Here is a 17,242-nt window from a genome sequence, read left to right as displayed (position 1 = left end):
TTTCCTACAACGTTCGATGTTGCTACTAAACTTACAGGACTATAACTCCGACGTACCAATCGAACCACTCAAATTCAGAAGCGATGCACGCACGACAATGACAAGGTTTAGGCTTTCGACGACTGCCGCTTAATTCCGGAGCCCTAGCTGCGATCATGATGCATCATGGGTGACAGTTTCTACCTGATTGGGCTAGCGTCGGAGTTTGGGGGTTAGGCGGAGTTCGACCCTTTGTCAGCTGGCTGACGTCTTTTTCCTTTATGAGACTGGCATATATCTCAGTGTCATGGATGACTTCTTTTTCCTTCCTTGGTATCGCCATTTTGATCGTTTCATCCCCACATTAAACTCTCGACAGTGCAATGGAGACCACTACCAACGACCAAGAGCGCAAGGCTCGTAAGCGGGCACAAAACCGGCTGAATCAGAGAGCGCGGAGTATGAAACCTTATCTCCGCTGAGCTGCATTGATACTGAATGTCATCGTAGGGGAACGTTTGAGGATAGAAAATGAGGAAAGGAATGGGCCGGGTAAACGCCCTTATCGAGTTGACCGCTGGAGGATTGGTACCGACGCAAACAATGAAGAAGAACCCAAGACTGCTTCAACCAAGATTATGGAGCTATCCAGAGAAGAAGAAGAGTCGCAATCGCAGCAGATCATCATAGCAGACCAACCTAGCTCCAACTTGGCTGTGGTCATCCCTGTTGACCATCGCCTCCTTCACCTCATCAGCTACAATGTTTGCCGAGGCATGATGACCAACAAGAAAATGATGAGGCTGTTTGCAGAGTTCATCATAGCATTCGACTTCCCAACACTAGAGCCCCAGTCAAAGACATACTGCGACATCGCCGTCGTTCGATCTATTGATCGAGAACATCTACCACTACCAACTCGCCTTGAACCAACTCAGGTCCAGATGACGTCGCCACATCCTTGCTGGATCGACATCTTCCCGTTCCCAGAACTGAGAGATAATCTCATTCGGAAGCAACTCATATTTGATCACATACAGTTTCTGGAGGATTTGGTCGGTGATTACGTGTACATACTTCCTCCTGCGGTACCGTCAACAAGGTGCATTGTACCGCAATTCACAAGCCTAAAAGGAGGAAATCTCCCAAAAGAAAATGCTGGAATGATCTTATGGGGCGAGCCACATCTCAGTGAGAGCTGGGAAGTTACTCCAAGTTTCCTGGCGAAATGGTCATGGTTGATTGGAGAGTGCAAGGATCTTGTTCATGTTTCGAACAACTGGAGACAGAGTCGAGGAGACCAACCACTGCGGTCTATCCGTGTCTCTTGAGTAGGAATTGGGCACAAAAAGAATTAAATGCAAAAAGAAGAGCTTGATGAGACTGGGACTCGAACCCAGGAGGATTGCTCCACCAGGAATTGGTGTTAAGGTTAACCTTAACCTGGCGCCATAACCAACTCGGCCATCTCACCGATTTGCTTGATGACAAAGCATTTATCGGAGATTTTGACCAGCACACGACAGAATGCTCATGGAGGTCTTGTGTTGAATTACTTCTGATTGTCCCCGTGAGAAATTGTTGTAATTGAGATAGCATTCAATCACTATCTAGACTTTGCTCGTGAAGTCAGGAATCGATCGTGGTGTAACCAGTGCCAACCCTGGAGCAATATGACTGCGTTCTAGCTGCACTACCCTTGAAAGCCATGGACCTGTCTCCAAGCTTGACTGTTCAGAAGTTCTCAAAGAGATACCTCATTCCAGCCCAAATCTCCTCACCAGACTCAACAATCTGCTTCGGGGGAAGAACAAACCCATTGCCCCTCAGCCTCTGGGGCCGAAGCTCCATTCCCCAAGCAAGCTCTGCTCCAGCAACATCATAAACCCAGTCACTGCTTCCACCCGAAGTCTGATAGATGGTCTGACAAGTTGGACCGTAGTAGAAATCCAAGTCGTTGACCTGTTTGATAGCATCTGCAACGCCGCCAGCAAGATTCATTTGTTCGTTGATATCGGTGATGTTGGCGTCACAAGTGTAGCCGTACGGAAGGAGAATCAACTGACTGAAAGAGTGAAAGTCGATGTAAGACTTGATGCCATTCTTCTGCGCAACTGACTTGGTATGCTTGACCAGAGCCTTGTTTTCGGGAGTATCGCCAGCCTTCATGCCGCGATATGTCTCGTTGCAATTATCAGTGGAGGAGCCGCCGGGGATATCCCACTCATGGGGCCAGTTTCGGTTGAGATCGGTGCCAATACATTTCTTACCAGCTCGCTTCTGACGGTTCTTTCGCCACAACCGGTCGTCAGTTATAGTATAAACGAAGCCTCGAAACAGTCAGCTTGCGTGTTCCACGTGCCAAAGAGACGCTTGAGGACTCACCATCAGGATTCGCGATCGGAATGATGTAGATGTCGTAGTTGTTTAGTGTATCTCGAACAAGGCGATCCTTATTCTGGTAACCTTGGACAAGCTTCCACGCCATGTACTCGACGGTCTGTGAGAAGGGTTAGAATATTACAAACCTCTGCTGGATTGGGTATTCCTTACCATTCCGCTGATCCACTCGCGCGCGTGAGAGTTCGCATGCCAGACAATGGCAGGGTTTCTTCCCTTATCGCCCTTGCCCCAGAGGTGAATGCCTTGGATCTCTCTGTTCTGTACAGTCCTACCGGCTGTGAAGACCTCTGAGTTTTTGGGGAACGAGGCTTGCAAATCGGAGAGAAACTGCAGGTGCTGCTCGAAGCTGTGGTAGGACTTGAAGTAAGATTTATCGGGCAGCTTCGCCTTATCGCCAGGAAGTTTGGTGGTAGCTACCAACCATCAGTAACGTATGAACTGACAAGATCATTGGGGTTACTTACCTTTGTAGAGCCCAAAGCTTCCCTCCTGGGCGATCTCGGCGCCCAAGTTGTCGCTGACAACGGCGGTTTTCAGGCCAAGACGTTTGAAGGCATCGAGTTTTGCAGGAGGAATGGCGACCTCAAAAACGTCGTGATTCTGCCCGCAGCTCAACGAGACGTGATCGATGCCTTTGAGAAGGCCAGGGATATCTTTGTCAGACGGACGAGCAGTGATGGAGAAGGCTTTCCAGCCGTCATATGACACCTTGGCTGCAACAATGGGAAGCAGAAGCCCCGCGTATATAGTACTGAACAGCATATTGAGGAACTCTGCTGTTGGCGAAAGTCGCTGGAGATATGTTGAGTAATATGCATCACTTTGGACGAGAAAGCTCCGGTTGCCCTCCTTTATACTACTTCAGAGACTCTGACAAACTTAAACGAAAGTGGATGAATTTCCAGGATTATGATTCATGGGCTGTGAATCATCACGGCTTCCGAGCACTTGGCTGCCTTGGATGTTGGACAGGTCACAATAACTGACCGCATTATGTGGAGTGCCTATCACTAATTCATGTGTTTCGACTGGAGAAAAGAACAGTTGTCATGGTTGTATGGCCGATCATGCTATGAATAGCATTTGGGTCTCACAACTATCAGATTTCGGCTTGATTGTTCTGTTGGTAGGTGCCTAGACAGGGGCATCGGACGAAAAGAACAATATTAAGGCCTGTTGGTTGCCCTGTTTCACTCTGACCCTCATTGGACAGTAACACAACACGCTCGTCTTCTCCAGGAACCTATCACTTTATTCCGCATCGCGGCCAACATGGTCCGCGCTTTGACCCCTCTCCCAATTCCTCTGCAGCACCTTGGCCATCCTGCCCCAGATGCGTCGCGGCATCTCGTGCCCAACATCCTCCCAGAGCACATACTCGACATCACCAGGTATTGCTTTCGCCAAAGCCTCTCCGTGAATCTCCCCAAAGATCTGATCCTTGCCTGCTTGCACAACCGTTGTCGGACATTTGATCATCTTGAGCGTATCAACCCCTGGCCAGCCATCTTTTTCGTACGACGCGGCGCCGTGATTCGGAGCTTTGCTGTACAATGTACCACCTTTGATATCCCGTTCCACCAAGCGTCTCACCGCCTTCTCCACCTCCTTTCTCTCTTCCGCATCAGGCTGCGTTGTGAGTGCGTCATAAACGGTCATTCCGTTTTTGATGGCCGTTTCCCTTTGATCTCCGAAGCCAGCCAGCATTGGTTGGAACCCGAGGTCAAGTCCTCCTTTGATTGGGAGCTCAGGACTCACGCCGGGAGACGTATATAGAAGCGACAGGCTTTTGACCTGTTGGGGCCTACGTGCGGCGACAGTGTAGGCGACTGGCCCTCCTTTGCTCAGACCAACAATATGAAAGCCCTTTGAGGGATCGCTGAGGCTCAAGTGGTCTGCAAGTCCCTCAATGTCGCCTGCCATATCTCCAATTGAGTATCCGCCCGGCACGGGAAACTCAGTTGACAGGCCCGTGTCTCTTGGGTCGAAGCGGATCACGAAGTATTTCTTGCCATCTTCGGAACACTGAAGCTTTTCGATGAGACCTTCAGCCCATACGATCATCGAATCCGCATTGCCTGGCACAAGTATGACCGCAGCATCCGACGGGTCGCCAAAGGTTTGATAACAGATACGCAATCTGTTGGTGAGTTGGGCAAAGAGTTCTGGTGAGGCGTTCATTTTTCGATGGCAATTTCGATAAAATAGTTTACAGGATCTCTTGGCAAATATGGTGCTGTTAAGAGAAGGGGAGCATCGCAGATGTTGGTTCAGGATAATGGTGGGGGCTGATGTCAGCACTAATGCAGAGAAATCCAGGGTGCTGAATGCTCCAGTATCCAGTCGTTACTGATCCCTAACCCCCTAAGAGACTAATAACTGATATTCTCTTGAATCCCTATTGGTTCGTTCGCATGCCATTGCTCTTTCTGGGAGTGTGTTCGAGGATCTAGAGGCCCATTAATGTCCATGGAGATAAACATGCGGTATGACAACCAGAGCTAGGAAAACGCCCCAACGACGGTTTGCGTCGAACTCTGAGTGGTATTCAATCACTACTGTATCAAGATTATCCTGTGACCCAGGACGACGCTGAAGTCGCCTGCGATCATGTATAGCATCTATCTCTCATACCTACCGTGGCATGCTTCAACTAACTTCGCTCGCTGTCTTCATAGAACAATACGATAAATTTTAGATCTTCTGCTTGTCACAGAAAGGTTTGTTTATGCTCACAAACGTAAGTTCCGAGATAGAGGTATCCAACTTGCTGATATCTTTTACGTTGTGGACTGAACAAACGACTCGGTATCGGACCCTGCTATCATCTGACTTAATGGAGTGCTTCGCTGAAGTTTGAGCAAACACTCTCTTGGTTCTATTCTTCTAGTTTAGTCTGGTGGCATTGTTCATAATGAAGCCATGACCTTTCAATCATATCTTAGGCTACATTTAAAAGCATCACTTCTCTAGAGTGTTTATATCGGCTTTGCGGTTATTGAAACAGTATCTGTGACAGTTCCAGACTATCAGACTTAACAAAAGCCCCTGAATATGATTGCGAAAGCAAGTCATGCCTCCACTCGAGTTCGCTAGCTGGCCCAGACCACTCTGTGTTTAGTCACTTGGAATTTTTGACAAACGCTCACTCACTTCTTCGATTCATTGAATTTCATCTTTTGTATATTGCCAGTCCTGGTCTGAACCCTGAAATCCAAGACCAAAGCGTATAGGCATGGTGCCAGCCTGGGTAGTACGTCAAGCATGCAGAACAAGTCAAGCATAATGTATTACTCATGATGCGCGTATGGTTTGGCATAAGCGCCCTCGTGATGCCGCTTTATGATATAGCTTTCAGGAAAGGGCATGTAAGAGAAGCACTTCTTAATGCAGGAGTCGGTCTTTTGGGACCAGTAAGTTGATTCATGAAGCTTATGATAGCTCAACTAAATATATCAAGCCAGCACGATGAAAAATCCCAATTAACTTCAGGGAGTTATCATGCGAATATATATATAACTGAGAGATCAGTAACGGAGAACTCTAATCCCATTTGACATGGAAGTATCTCTGCAAGCTGTCTCCGGGAGGATGAAGGGAAGTGCAAACGCTTGCGATCGCAACGTGAACAACTGGCGAAGCTGTAGAAGGATGCAGACGACAGTTTGCCAAGAATTTGACACTTGTTTGGCCATTGGTACCAAGTCAGATGATCACGATCCTAGTTGGCATGCTTACATATCATCCTCGGGATGATTTACATAACAACTCCATACTTGAGTAGCACCATGATATCACCAATTCCCCTAAAGCCAAATCATAGGAAGTTATATAGAGAAGACATTCCGAGCTTCGGCGTTGTCCCCGCAGATTATCAAGCTAAGGTAGATTGGTAATCGGCGTTCCATGGGGATAGCGTTAAACACCAAACTAAAGTCTAAGCAGCCAATCAATGACGCATGCTCGCTATTCTAAGTTCCACTATCATGACGCCATTTAGCGGTATATATGTTCTCAAGAGCTTCTCTATTATGATGGTATTCACCAAGCAAGTCTTATCATTACTCACAGAACCGCAACTACATAAAAGAAACCGACATCATGACTACTAAAGCTATCGTATTCGTCGAGAAGGGCAAGGCCAATATTCAGGAGGTGCCGAAGCCCAAGCTCCGAGACGATTATATCCTCGTCAAGGTCAATGCCGTTGGCTTGAACCCTACGGACTGGAAGCATATCGACTTTGGCCTAACTAAAGCTGGTTCCAGGATCGGATGTGACTACGCTGGCATTGTCGAGGAAGTTGGCCCCAAGGTCACCAAGTCTTTCAAGAAGGGCGACCGGATTAGCGGTGTAGTCCATGGAGCGTCAGTATTTGAGCATCGTTATGTTAAAATCATCTGACCATAAGTATCTAGTGATGCAACCCAGCTCGAGAACGGAGGCTTTGCCGAGTACATCGTGGCAAAGGGAGACGTTCAAATCAAGACGCCCGATAATGTTACTGACGAGGAGGCTGCTACTCTCGGCATCTCTATTGCCACAGTAGTAAGTTTAATCTGGCGAGTAAAAAGCATAAATACTGATCGCCGATATAGGGCCAGGGCCTTTACAAGACTCTAGGACTGCCTCTACCCACCAAGGGTAAGAAGAGCGATGAGTTCATTCTCATTTACGGTGGTAGCACTGCAACTGGTATCTACGGTATCCAGTTCGCCAAACTTTCGGGTTTGAGGGTTATCGCGACAGCTTCTCCTCACAACTTCGACTATCTCAAGTCCCTCGGAGCTGAGGCAGTCTTTGATTACAAGTCGCCGAATGTCGCTGAGGAAATTCGAAAGTACACCAACAATACCCTCAAGCTCGCCTGGGACTGCACCGCGCAAGGCGTCGCCATCAGCGCTGGAGCTATCAGCACCGAGGGCGGCAAGTACGCCACTCTTCTGCCAGTCGAGAAGCAACAGTTGCTCGATGTGAACCCTAAGGTTGATGGACCTTATGTGACGCTTATGTATTCCATCTTTGGCGAGCGATTCTTCAAGGGGAAGGAGACTCCTGCTCAGCCTGAGGAGTTTGAGTTTGCAAAGAAGTTTTGGGAGATTAGCCGACAGCTGCTTGAGGAGGGTAAGCTGAAGGCTCCTCAGACGTTTGTGAACCGCGGCGGTAGTGGTTTTGAAGGTATTTTGAAGGGCTTGGATGAATTGAGAGCGAACAAGGTTTCTGGAGGAAAGTTGGTGTATACTCTGTGAGATATGCATTAACGTATGGAGGCATTAGATCGATGAGACATTATATGCGCCTTGCATGAACGAGAGTTATTGGTTACACTCTTTGCATGTTATGGCTGTAAACGTAAACTTTGTTTCAATTGCTACGAAGCGCAAATGTGGAAAAAATCATGCAAAACTCTGTGCCTAATAAACATGAGCCAAGTAAAAAGAGAAACAATAATATTAGCTGAAAGTGGCAAAAGATGAAGAAATGCCTCCACACCGGATTGAACGATGGACCTTTGCATTACAAGTGCAACGCTCTACCACTGAGCTATAGAGGCGGTTCTATTTGATGACTACAGCACTGCACCTAGCACCTATGTACACCACAGCATTGTAAGCCACTGCATTAGTGCCTGCATCAAATCTTGTTGCAGGAATTGCTCGTGTGCCCAATCTTTCATCACCAACAATCACATGCATGATGCACTAACCCTTGCAGTAATTGATCAGCAGCAATATCAACTGATCCCCGCTTACTCGTCTCAATCAATCTCTCTAGAGATATCGACTTTCTTGATCAAGATTGGCTTGCCACTAACCCCACGACGGTGTCTCCTCTTCCCCAGCCTCCCCCATCCCCCAGGTAAATAAAACTCCTCCTTGCCTCTCGAATACTGGGTCTCGCGGTCTCACCAACTACTGCTGAGCGCGGGAATTGACAGGTGATAGAGCATAGTCGTATTCACCTGACATATCAGTGCTAGTGGGCGCTCTGACAGGCCCATCGGCAATTTTGAGCCGAGCAGAAGACGCGGTTGGCGCCACCGACGACCAAACTCGGCAACAAATCGACAAGAAAGGATTCGTGTGCATCATCAAAGTCAATTGGCCCAACGCGCCGAGTGCCGTCCGTGTCGGTTACCTCCGGTCACTCTCTCCTATGATGTTGGCCTCTCGAGTCTCGTGTACGTAATGATTCGTTGGTGCAACATTACCAGCTTCTCAAAACAACTTGGATCCATCTCTCGGTGCCCAGTTTTTGTCCCACAGACGCCAGGCCTTATCTCCTTGACAAGAAGCCTTTGCTCCACCACGAGAATGTCCCCCATTTTCTCTTAAATTCTAGAAATCCTGTGACACCGAGTCAAATTCTTTTGTTTTGTTTTTGTCTGCTCCTTACCCGAGGCATCACCAATCTTTGGGGTTTTTCGTCTGATCTGAACGTGACTGTGGCTTTTGGCTCCCCCTCTCTTACAGTATAACTGTGACTAGGCGTGCACTCTTCCCCACGACAACCAAAACCTTATCACCTGTGATCAATACATCCCTGCGCGTCCACGATGCTGGGGTTCGGGAAGAAACGCGAGGCTGATGCCTCTGATGAAGTGCACACACCTCAAGACGACATCCCTCAAAGGCCATGGATGGAGACCGCCCTCCCTGTGTTTGCCTGCGGTGCTGGTCTTTTCTCAGATGGTTACATCAATAACGTGAGAACTGCTGTGAATATCCCATGCTTCATTTCTAACGTGGGTAGGTCATTGGTTCCGTCAACACCACCTTGAAACGGCAATATGGAGATGTCTATGCCAACTCAAATGCCTTCAAATATGTCTCTGACATCGCCTTCGCTGGAACAGTCGTTGGCCAGCTTGTCTTTGGTTTCCTTGCTGATCATTGGTCGCGAACCAATACCCTCATGGTCTCGACTGTTATTCTCATTATTTTCACTGCTTTGGCAGCTGGGTCTTACTGGCATGGACAGGCGGTCGGAATGTTCAACATGCTGACCGCTTGGCGATTCTTCGTTGGTATCGGTATCGGAGGTGAGATACGAAACTCTTGAATGCTTCGGTCTAGTACTAATGGTTTTTAGGTGAATACCCAGCTGGTAGTGTCGGATGCGCCGAGTCCAGTGGTCAGATGAAGAAAGGAACTAGAAACCGTTGGTTCATTCTCTTCACAAACTCAATGATCGATTTTGGCTTCGTCATTGGTGCTTTCGTCCCTTGTACGTTACAACTCAACCCTAATCAGACTATAGCTAACCTTCAATAGACGTTGTTGCTGCCGCATGCCATAACGGCCATTACAGCACCATCTGGAGAACCAGTCTCGGCATTGGAGTTGTCTTCCCCCTTGTCCTGTTCGTCCTCCGACTTCGACTCAAGGAGCCCGAGGAATTTGCCAAGGAGTCTATGAGACGCCAAACACCATACTCGCTGGTTCTGCGCTACTACTGGTTCCGTCTCCTCTGTGTCAGTCTGGTTTGGTTCCTCTACAACGTAAGTTTCCAAGATACTACGATCTACCCTCTGCTAACGCGACTAGTTCTCCTCTTACGCCTTTGGTATCTACTCCTCCTCGATTCTTGCTGGTATCTATGGCGATGGTGCAAACTTAACCACTGTCTTTGGCTGGAACACCGTCATCAATATGTTCTATCTGCCAGGTACTCTTATTGGTGCATTTGTCAGTGACTGGATCGGCCCTCGATACACTCTCATTCTCGGTGTTACTCTCCAAGCCCTCGTCGGCTTCATTATGGCCGGTGTCTATGACAAGATCTCCACCCAGATTGCGGCTTTTGCCGTCGTATTCGGAATCTTCCAAGCTCTTGGTGAACTCGGTCCCGGAAACAATATCGGTCTTCTCGCTGCAAAGACTTGTGCTACTGGTGTCCGTGGCCGTTACTACGGTATCGCTGCTGCCGTTGGCAAGATTGGTGCCTTCGTCGGTACTTATGTGTTCCCCTACATCCAGGCCGCTGGAGGAAACAAGAACGAGTCTGCCCAGTACCCTTTCTGGGTCTCATCCAGTCTCTGCATCCTCTCAGCTCTCATCGTGTTCTTCTGCATCCCCCACGTTGGACAAGACACCATCACCGTTGAAGATCAAAAGTTCCGCGAATACCTCCAGGCCAATGGATACGATACTGCGCAGATGGGCTTTGACTCTGTTGGTATTGAGGGCGGAGAAGTGAATGTCACAAAAACAGACGAGAAGTGAAGGCGTTGAATATGTGACTGCATTTCGCGTGACGATGTGCGATGTTGGGACCCCAAGCCATGAACATGATGACCTAGTTCTAGCCAATTAGTGTTTATAATATAAGATCCCCAGCAAAGCTTCCGTGTCCACAATGATAGCATCAGGTGTCAGACCCTCAGTGATGAGTAAAGGTTTCAGTCACGAGAGTAGAGGAGAATGTGCCATGAGAACTGATTCATGATAAACTACGAACTCTAGAGTACTTATGTGAACTGTTGATCCATAAGACTAGCTTAAAGTCTTCCATCCCTATGCTTCCATAATACTTCTTCAACACGCCTATCAGGATCAATAATCTACTTTTGTAACAGCAAATAATAAAAACACCAGCTCGTGGCTGTACTGATTAAACGCAATGAGATGCTTCAGCCTATGTCCACGGCATTCTTTCCAGGCTCGCAAAGTGATATCTCGTAGGATAATCACATCAATAATAAACAAATTAACTCCGAACTCGGGCATTCTTGGCTGCTTGGGCCATCTGACTCTTTCTCTTAGCTGGTTTGACTCGCTTGCCTCGATTCGCTTCAGAGCCCTGCTCAATCTTGTCCTGTTTGTACTTCTCCTCCAGCATTGGGCAACTCATCTTGATGTGATTGATAAGCGCTATAGGCTCTCGAGTCGATTCCTTGCAAAAGGGGCATCGATACCTGTTTTCGTTGTTGAGAAAGTCGCAGGGGACAAGATCGGGTCTTTCTGTTCCAACTTGCTCTAGAAGTGCTTTGCGAACACTAGGAGAGAGCTCAGAAAGGAAGGGATCTAGGGCCGGATTGCGTCTCGAACCCTGATCGAGCTCGTGGGACTGATATGACCGTGGCGTAGAGTTTGCTATCTGGGGGCTGCCAGCGAGTGCATACTGCTGGAGTTGGGGCTGACACGCGCTTTCGGAATGTCTTCGAAGGTGGCCTTGGGGGCGATTAGGTTGTGCGTACTGGTGTGCAGACGGTGCTGATGATTGGTAGCCTGTGCCCGAATAGTTTGGCTGCATGGTGGGCAAGGGGGCGTGAAAAGGCATGGTTTGAGAGTAGCTCGAGTTTGGCCTACGCGGTTCTGTGTGCCCTAGCACTGGTGACATCGTAGCCAGGGGAGGGCGCATGTTGCTTGCCGTGTGCGGTCTAGAGATCTCAGCCGCAGATAGACGCGGCGATTCCATAATAGGTGGCGTAGGCTGTTGATGCCCCGCATAGTGTCCTGGCCGAGCCCCAACAGCGGTCTGTGGCGGCGAGATCATGTTAGAACCTGCGTGGGCTTCAGATCGAGGACGAGAGATGTTTGGTAATCGAATAGGTGGCAATTGGTTTTCTGCTGTTGACGACTGTGGCGACAAGGTTCCAGTTGATGCATGACGCTGGGAAACATAACCATTGCCCTGCATCTCAGGGCTTCGATGAGGAAAATGGCTGAAAGGTTGGTGAGGTGACGGGGGTGGCTGCACTGGAACAGCATAGGGACGCCGCGGTGATGGAACAGGACGATGATTATGGTGAGGAATTTCACCAGGAACTTGTCGGGGAGAATACATCGGCTGTGATCCAGGAGGCCCTTGGAAACTGGACTGAGGTCGCTGAACTTCTGCCGCCAGTTGATGGGGAGAAGGTATGGCCTGTGATCGAATGTGCATTCGGGATGCAGAGCCGGGTCGCGATATAGATCCAGCAGCCAGACGAGGAGAAGGCATAGGCTGCGGTCCAACATGTCCCGAAGATCCAGGTCTCGATAGAGATGCCTGTTGTTGGGCTAACATTGTGTTGGGGATATAGTGTCCTTCTAGAGGGACGTTCATGGGCGGTAAGCGGGGTGAGTTTTGGTGTGCCGGCGAAGCAGGTCGGGAAGTATATCTGGCAGGTGGCTGACCTGAGGGTACTTGTGCTGGTCGCTCTGGCTGAGCTGCTGGGGTATTCTCGGCCCCAGAAGGAGGCTGTGAAGAAAGCCTAAGAGCCTGTTTTTGTGGCGGCAAGTCTTTGGGGGCTTCGCGCCTCTTTACTGGTGAAGCAGAAGGTCTAGGTGACGGTCTCTCCTGAGGTAGCGGGCGGCGCGGAGCTGGGGCTATAGGTCTGGGAGCAGACGTAACTGGCGGCGTTGGCGTTGTCTGTGCAGGTTCTGCATGTCTTTCATGAGCTGCTGGCATCTGTGTAGGACTGGTTGTTGCTGCTTGCTGTCCAGTTGTCACGGGCTGTGACCGCGCTTGATCGACTGCTTGCCGGTTAAGCAAGACAATCTCAACTGAAGGCTTGGATGGTGTCTTGGGCTTTATCGCACGGAGAAGTTCCTTAGGTCGGGGAGGATTTCCCAAAGCCTGCGCAGGTGCCTTGGGCTGAGCTGCATGAGGATGCCTCAAGACTTCAGAGCGACTCTGAGCATCTCCTGGTAGACTCTCTACTGGTGAGTGGCGGGGAGGTGCGAGGACCTGCGATGCCGGCCGTAGGTTGTGTGGCTGTTCGCCGTTAGACTCCGCGAGTCCAGGAGACATTGCTACTTGCGATGCGGGCCCCATTTGCGCTGTTGGGGCACAGAACGGTTGCGCTGAAGTCAATGGTTGAGATAATGAAGGTGTGCGGGATAATGTTGAGGGTCTGGCCACTGGTGACTGTGATGATGACGGCGGTTGTGAAGTTGTCGTTGACTGAGATAGTGCAGGCCGACGCGCAAGAGCAGATGATGGTGATGGTCCTAAACGTTGTGGTGTCGTCGATACCCATGAGTTATCCGGTGGCCATGACGAGACTGGGTGCTGTAACCCTGAAGGCGGGCGTTGCGATGTTGGTGACCGTATTGCTGACGACTGAGAAGAAGGCGGAGGCTGCGACATCATTGGTAGCTGTAAAGGTGTCGAGAAAGACGGCGCTGTGGGGGAGAAAGGCATTGTCGCTGGCGGTGACATTGCGGGCGGTCGAGATACAATAGGTGACATTGATAACGATGACATTCGTGACTGGGCAACGAGTGCGTTGCGATTCGGGGTCCCTGAACGAGCTCGCCTCGACGCAGGTTGAATTTGCGGCCGCGACTCAACGACTTCAGTTGGAACACCCTCGGATAAGGAAGAAGCCCGACCCATTTCAGCGTACGAGAGGCGCGGCCGCGGAGTTTCATTGTTTGAAGATTCCGTAGCGACAGAAGAGCGCTGAGGTTGACTGGCCTCCCGTGTCTCATTCCCATAGTCGTTTTCCGTACGAGCAACACTGGCAGTCTCGGGTGTAGGCGAGGCAGACAAGCTTTCTTCCTGTTTCGTGTTGACAACGTCGTTTGCCGCGCTTGGAGGATTAACTGTCTCGTGGGCAGGTGCAGGTGTCGGCCCTTGATCTAGTTCTCTCTGTTCAGACTGCGAAAACTGGAACTCGAGATCCTCGCCTGCAGTTAGGAGATCCGCTAAATCGACACTGGGTAAACGTTCTTCTCTTGCTTCGTGTGACGAGCTTTCCTCCTCTCGTTCCGCGGTGACTTCTTCCGGTTCCTTCGTGGATGAGACGTTTTCGGCTGGATCTTCCTGAGTATCAAGAATAATCTCCTGATCTTCCCTATCAGACTGAGAGTCATTCTGCTGCGGAAGTTCCGGAGTTGAATCTTCTGGAGTTTCCATGACAATATCCTCGCTGTCCTCGGTTGCCTGTTGAGCGGCGCTCTCGGGAGGGCTTTCCTCCAAACTCATGGTGATATCTTCGTCTTCGACTAAATTGGGCTGTACGGGTGACTCGGCGACTTTCTCAGGTTCTTGTCTAGTATCCTGTGAATCTTCAACTTCCATCGGGGCGCCTTGTGCTTCTTCAACTTCCTTTTGGGTGTCCTTCTGCACTTCTCCGAATTCCAACATGGCGTCATTCTGTGATTCTCCAGATGCCAGCGTGGAGTCATTCTGTAATTCTTCAGGCTCTGGTAGAGTATCCTGCACTTCTTCGGATTCCAATTCGGGGTCCCGCGAGTCTTTGGTTTCCATCTGGGCGCTCTGTGCTTCTTCAGGCTCTAGCTGAGTCGTCTGCTCTTCTTCAGGTGATTCTTCGATGACCTTTTGCGCCTTTTCAGGCTCTGGTTGAGTGTCCTGCTCTTGTTCGGGTGCTCCTTCGGTGTCCTTTAGCGTTTCGTCAGTCTGCCCAGTCACATCTGCGTCTTCAGCCTTGTCAGCCTCGTCAGCTTCCGGGGCTGTGTTAGGCGTAACGGCGGCCTCAGCGTTCTGAGCAGGTTGGAAATCTGTTGAAGACTCTGCAACTGGTGATCGAGGAGCAAGATCCGACGTGGAGTCTACAGAAAGGCTATGTTAGAAACCTTACCTCATTCGCAGTCAGGTTACTTACTATCATCAGCCGAGTCTGGAATCTCATCATTTGGACCCAACAGCTTGGGCCGTTGTGCTGCCTCCCTCTGCTTGAGATATTCAAAAGCCTGATCGCTGTGCTCAATCATCAACGCCTTCTCCTCATCCCAAGGTTGGATTTCGTCGAGAGGGATCCAAGCGACATGGCACAGGTCAGGAAAATCAAGTCCCTCGAAGAACATGAACGGAAAGTGCTGTTCCGAAGCGTCCTCCCCTCCATCTTCATAACCCTCCGCCCAGGAGAATGACTTGCTGGAGCTGTCGTACTCATAACAAGGCGGTATGTTGTTAAGTAGCCCCAAAGCCTCAAGTGACTCTTCTATCCCAACGGATTCGGGATCTTGCAAAGGGATAAGCAGACCGCAGTACCACTGTTTCGATTGGGACCAGTAGATGATGTAGACATCTCCAGGAACCAAGTCGCAAGGATTAATGGTGTTTCGAGACTTGCGACTTGATCTGCCCTTTTTCACGGCATTACTGGCGTTTTTGTTCTTGCGCGATGTTTTGGGGTTAGGCGAATCAGTGACGCGAATAAAGTCTCGCGCTCCTCTTTGACCTTTTTGAAAGGCCTCGTTGGCGACTTTGTTATTTTGAATGAGTTTTTCATCGTCGCAGCCAATGAGCTCATAACCAAAGAGCTGGACAACAGTCTCAAATGAAGGGTTCTCATGCTGGTGGGCTTGAGTTAAATGCGCCAAACCTGACTGTAATGGATTGTCGTTAAAGTCGATGTCGTGATTCTCACATCGCAAGATGTAAAACTTGGGCGGGCGCACAGGATCCTGATCCTCATTCTCGGGGAACCGGATAATGATGTGCTTCTTGGCGGCGCGTTTGTTTTGGTAGACGGCATTAAAATGTATGGAATTTCTGTTACCTTGAATGCGCGGTCGCTTGTGAGAAATGGCGGAGCTGGAGGCTCGCTTCCTCTTGTTACGCGTCTCGGACTGTGAGGGTTAGCAAAAGTGAGGTGAGGTGAGGGCGCGTAAGCAAGCAAGCACGCAAAGGGCGATGGCTGGGCTGGCGCTGGCTAAAAGTGATGAGATGAGATGAGTAGGACGAAAACGAACCTCAAAAACTCCATTACAATCTGGGGTGAGCACCGCCCCTCCCCTCTTCATCCGCATTCGCGGCCTGCGCGGTGTGTCCGGATCAGCATCAGCAGGCGAATCTCCAGGGAGACCTAGGGCCGAAGTGTCGACGCCCATGTTGCCGTTGAGGGGGAGGCCGAAATCTTTATAACAGTTCAAGATGTTGTTCATGAGAGAATTTGCTTTCATCTCGTCTTGGGAGCGGTACGCCACATGAGCATCCCTGCACGTGCGGTCCCAGTCCGTCTTAAGCGGTCTTAACTCACTCGACAGAGCTACCAACGTCTCTTGTTTTGCTTGGCGCTGGGCCTCGCTGTCCTCGTCATCCGGGTCGAGTCCCTCAAGTTGGAGATGCAGCTCGTCGATTTTCGACTCCAGTTGTTGCAGTTGAAGAGGTTTGACCAGTATCGGCATGGGGGGCAAACTGGCTTTACTGGCTTCCACCATGGCCTTAATCTGTTCATGAAAAGCCAATCCAGCTGATTGGGCCCGAGAGCCTGCCTCCATGGCTGGGACGGAGTACCTAGTGTAGTGCGCTAAAAAGGAGAACTCTAAACGGAAAAGTGGGTGAAAGGAACCAAGACACGCCAGAAAATAATTTTAAAAAAATTAAAAAGGCCGACTTAGACTGAAGACATGTAAACAAAAGATGTCGAAGAAGAAGAAAAAATTTGGGGGGACAATCGAGTACTTTTTTTTTTTTTTGTTAAGGAAAGAATCGCGAGAGAAATTATGTGTAACCGTCCATCATCACATTGAATGCATCCAATGCATCACAGTACAGTCAGTACCTACAAACAAACAGAACTGGCCCGTGAAAGCGGTAGAGTGCACTAGCGACGGTACAGTAGGTCCAGTACAGTACAGTACAGTCATGGATTTAGTGCCTGGCAACCCCAAGCAGAACCAGATTCTGGTCAAAAAGCAAACGTATTTGCGACGCAACCAATGGCAAACACTCCAAATGTTACACATTCGCTCTCTGACCCCGCACGATTTGCGCTGAGACATGAGTTTTAGGCGGCCTGATCAGACCAGACCGAGCGAGCGAGCGAGCGAGAGGCTGCTGGCTGTTGGTTCTCACTACTCCGTACGGCTACGGGCAACATGGGTCTAGGCACCTAATCTCCAGCTGTTTGCTGAGTGTCATCATGTCTTGGGGACCCCTGTAATTATCTCATTACCGCGTA

The 17,242-nt window shown here is 49.7% G+C and overlaps 6 protein-coding genes across 6 annotated transcripts; 3 read left to right on the top strand and 3 right to left on the bottom strand.

Annotated features, from left to right (window-relative positions):
• Positions 1-362: 362 nt before the first annotated feature.
• Positions 363-1,310, top strand: FTJAE_2122 (uncharacterized protein; the record flags this gene model as incomplete). Its single annotated transcript, XM_037348284.1, has 2 exons — positions 363-399; positions 490-1,310. The coding sequence occupies 2 exons, from the start codon at positions 363-365 to the stop codon at positions 1,308-1,310; spliced, it is 858 nt and encodes a 285-aa protein (XP_037210791.1).
• Positions 1,311-1,713: 403 nt separating this feature from the next.
• Positions 1,714-3,144, bottom strand: FTJAE_2121 (carboxypeptidase; the record flags this gene model as incomplete). The annotated part of the gene is made up of 4 exons (XM_037348283.1): positions 1,714-2,309; positions 2,365-2,479; positions 2,533-2,795; positions 2,847-3,144. 4 exons carry the CDS (start codon positions 3,142-3,144, stop codon positions 1,714-1,716), a joined length of 1,272 nt encoding a protein of 423 aa, XP_037210790.1.
• Positions 3,145-3,633: 489 nt separating this feature from the next.
• On the bottom strand, positions 3,634-4,563 carry FTJAE_2120 (hydrolase or acyltransferase of alpha beta superfamily; the record flags this gene model as incomplete). The annotated part of the gene is made up of 1 exon (XM_037348282.1): positions 3,634-4,563. The coding sequence occupies one exon, from the start codon at positions 4,561-4,563 to the stop codon at positions 3,634-3,636; it is 930 nt and encodes a 309-aa protein (XP_037210789.1).
• Positions 4,564-6,483: 1,920 nt separating this feature from the next.
• FTJAE_2119 (toxD) lies at positions 6,484-7,631 on the top strand (the record flags this gene model as incomplete). The annotated part of the gene is made up of 3 exons (XM_037348280.1): positions 6,484-6,749; positions 6,801-6,930; positions 6,981-7,631. The coding sequence occupies 3 exons, from the start codon at positions 6,484-6,486 to the stop codon at positions 7,629-7,631; spliced, it is 1,047 nt and encodes a 348-aa protein (XP_037210788.1).
• Positions 7,632-8,938: 1,307 nt separating this feature from the next.
• FTJAE_2118 (GIT1) lies at positions 8,939-10,607 on the top strand (the record flags this gene model as incomplete). The annotated part of the gene is made up of 5 exons (XM_037348279.1): positions 8,939-9,088; positions 9,136-9,424; positions 9,475-9,609; positions 9,657-9,883; positions 9,930-10,607. 5 exons carry the CDS (start codon positions 8,939-8,941, stop codon positions 10,605-10,607), a joined length of 1,479 nt encoding a protein of 492 aa, XP_037210787.1.
• A 484-nt stretch (positions 10,608-11,091) lies between these two features.
• FTJAE_2117 (uncharacterized protein) lies at positions 11,092-16,559 on the bottom strand (the record flags this gene model as incomplete). Its single annotated transcript, XM_037348278.1, has 3 exons — positions 11,092-14,885; positions 14,939-15,908; positions 16,032-16,559. 3 exons carry the CDS (start codon positions 16,557-16,559, stop codon positions 11,092-11,094), a joined length of 5,292 nt encoding a protein of 1,763 aa, XP_037210786.1.
• Positions 16,560-17,242: the final 683 nt, after the last annotated feature.

Source organism: Fusarium tjaetaba, assembly GCF_013396195.1.
Source record: "Fusarium tjaetaba strain NRRL 66243 chromosome Unknown NRRL66243_c0000038, whole genome shotgun sequence".
Taxonomy (NCBI): domain Eukaryota; kingdom Fungi; phylum Ascomycota; class Sordariomycetes; order Hypocreales; family Nectriaceae; genus Fusarium; species Fusarium tjaetaba.
Note: the sequence above shows the minus strand (reverse complement) of the source record. Positions and strands in the feature narration are given on the sequence as shown.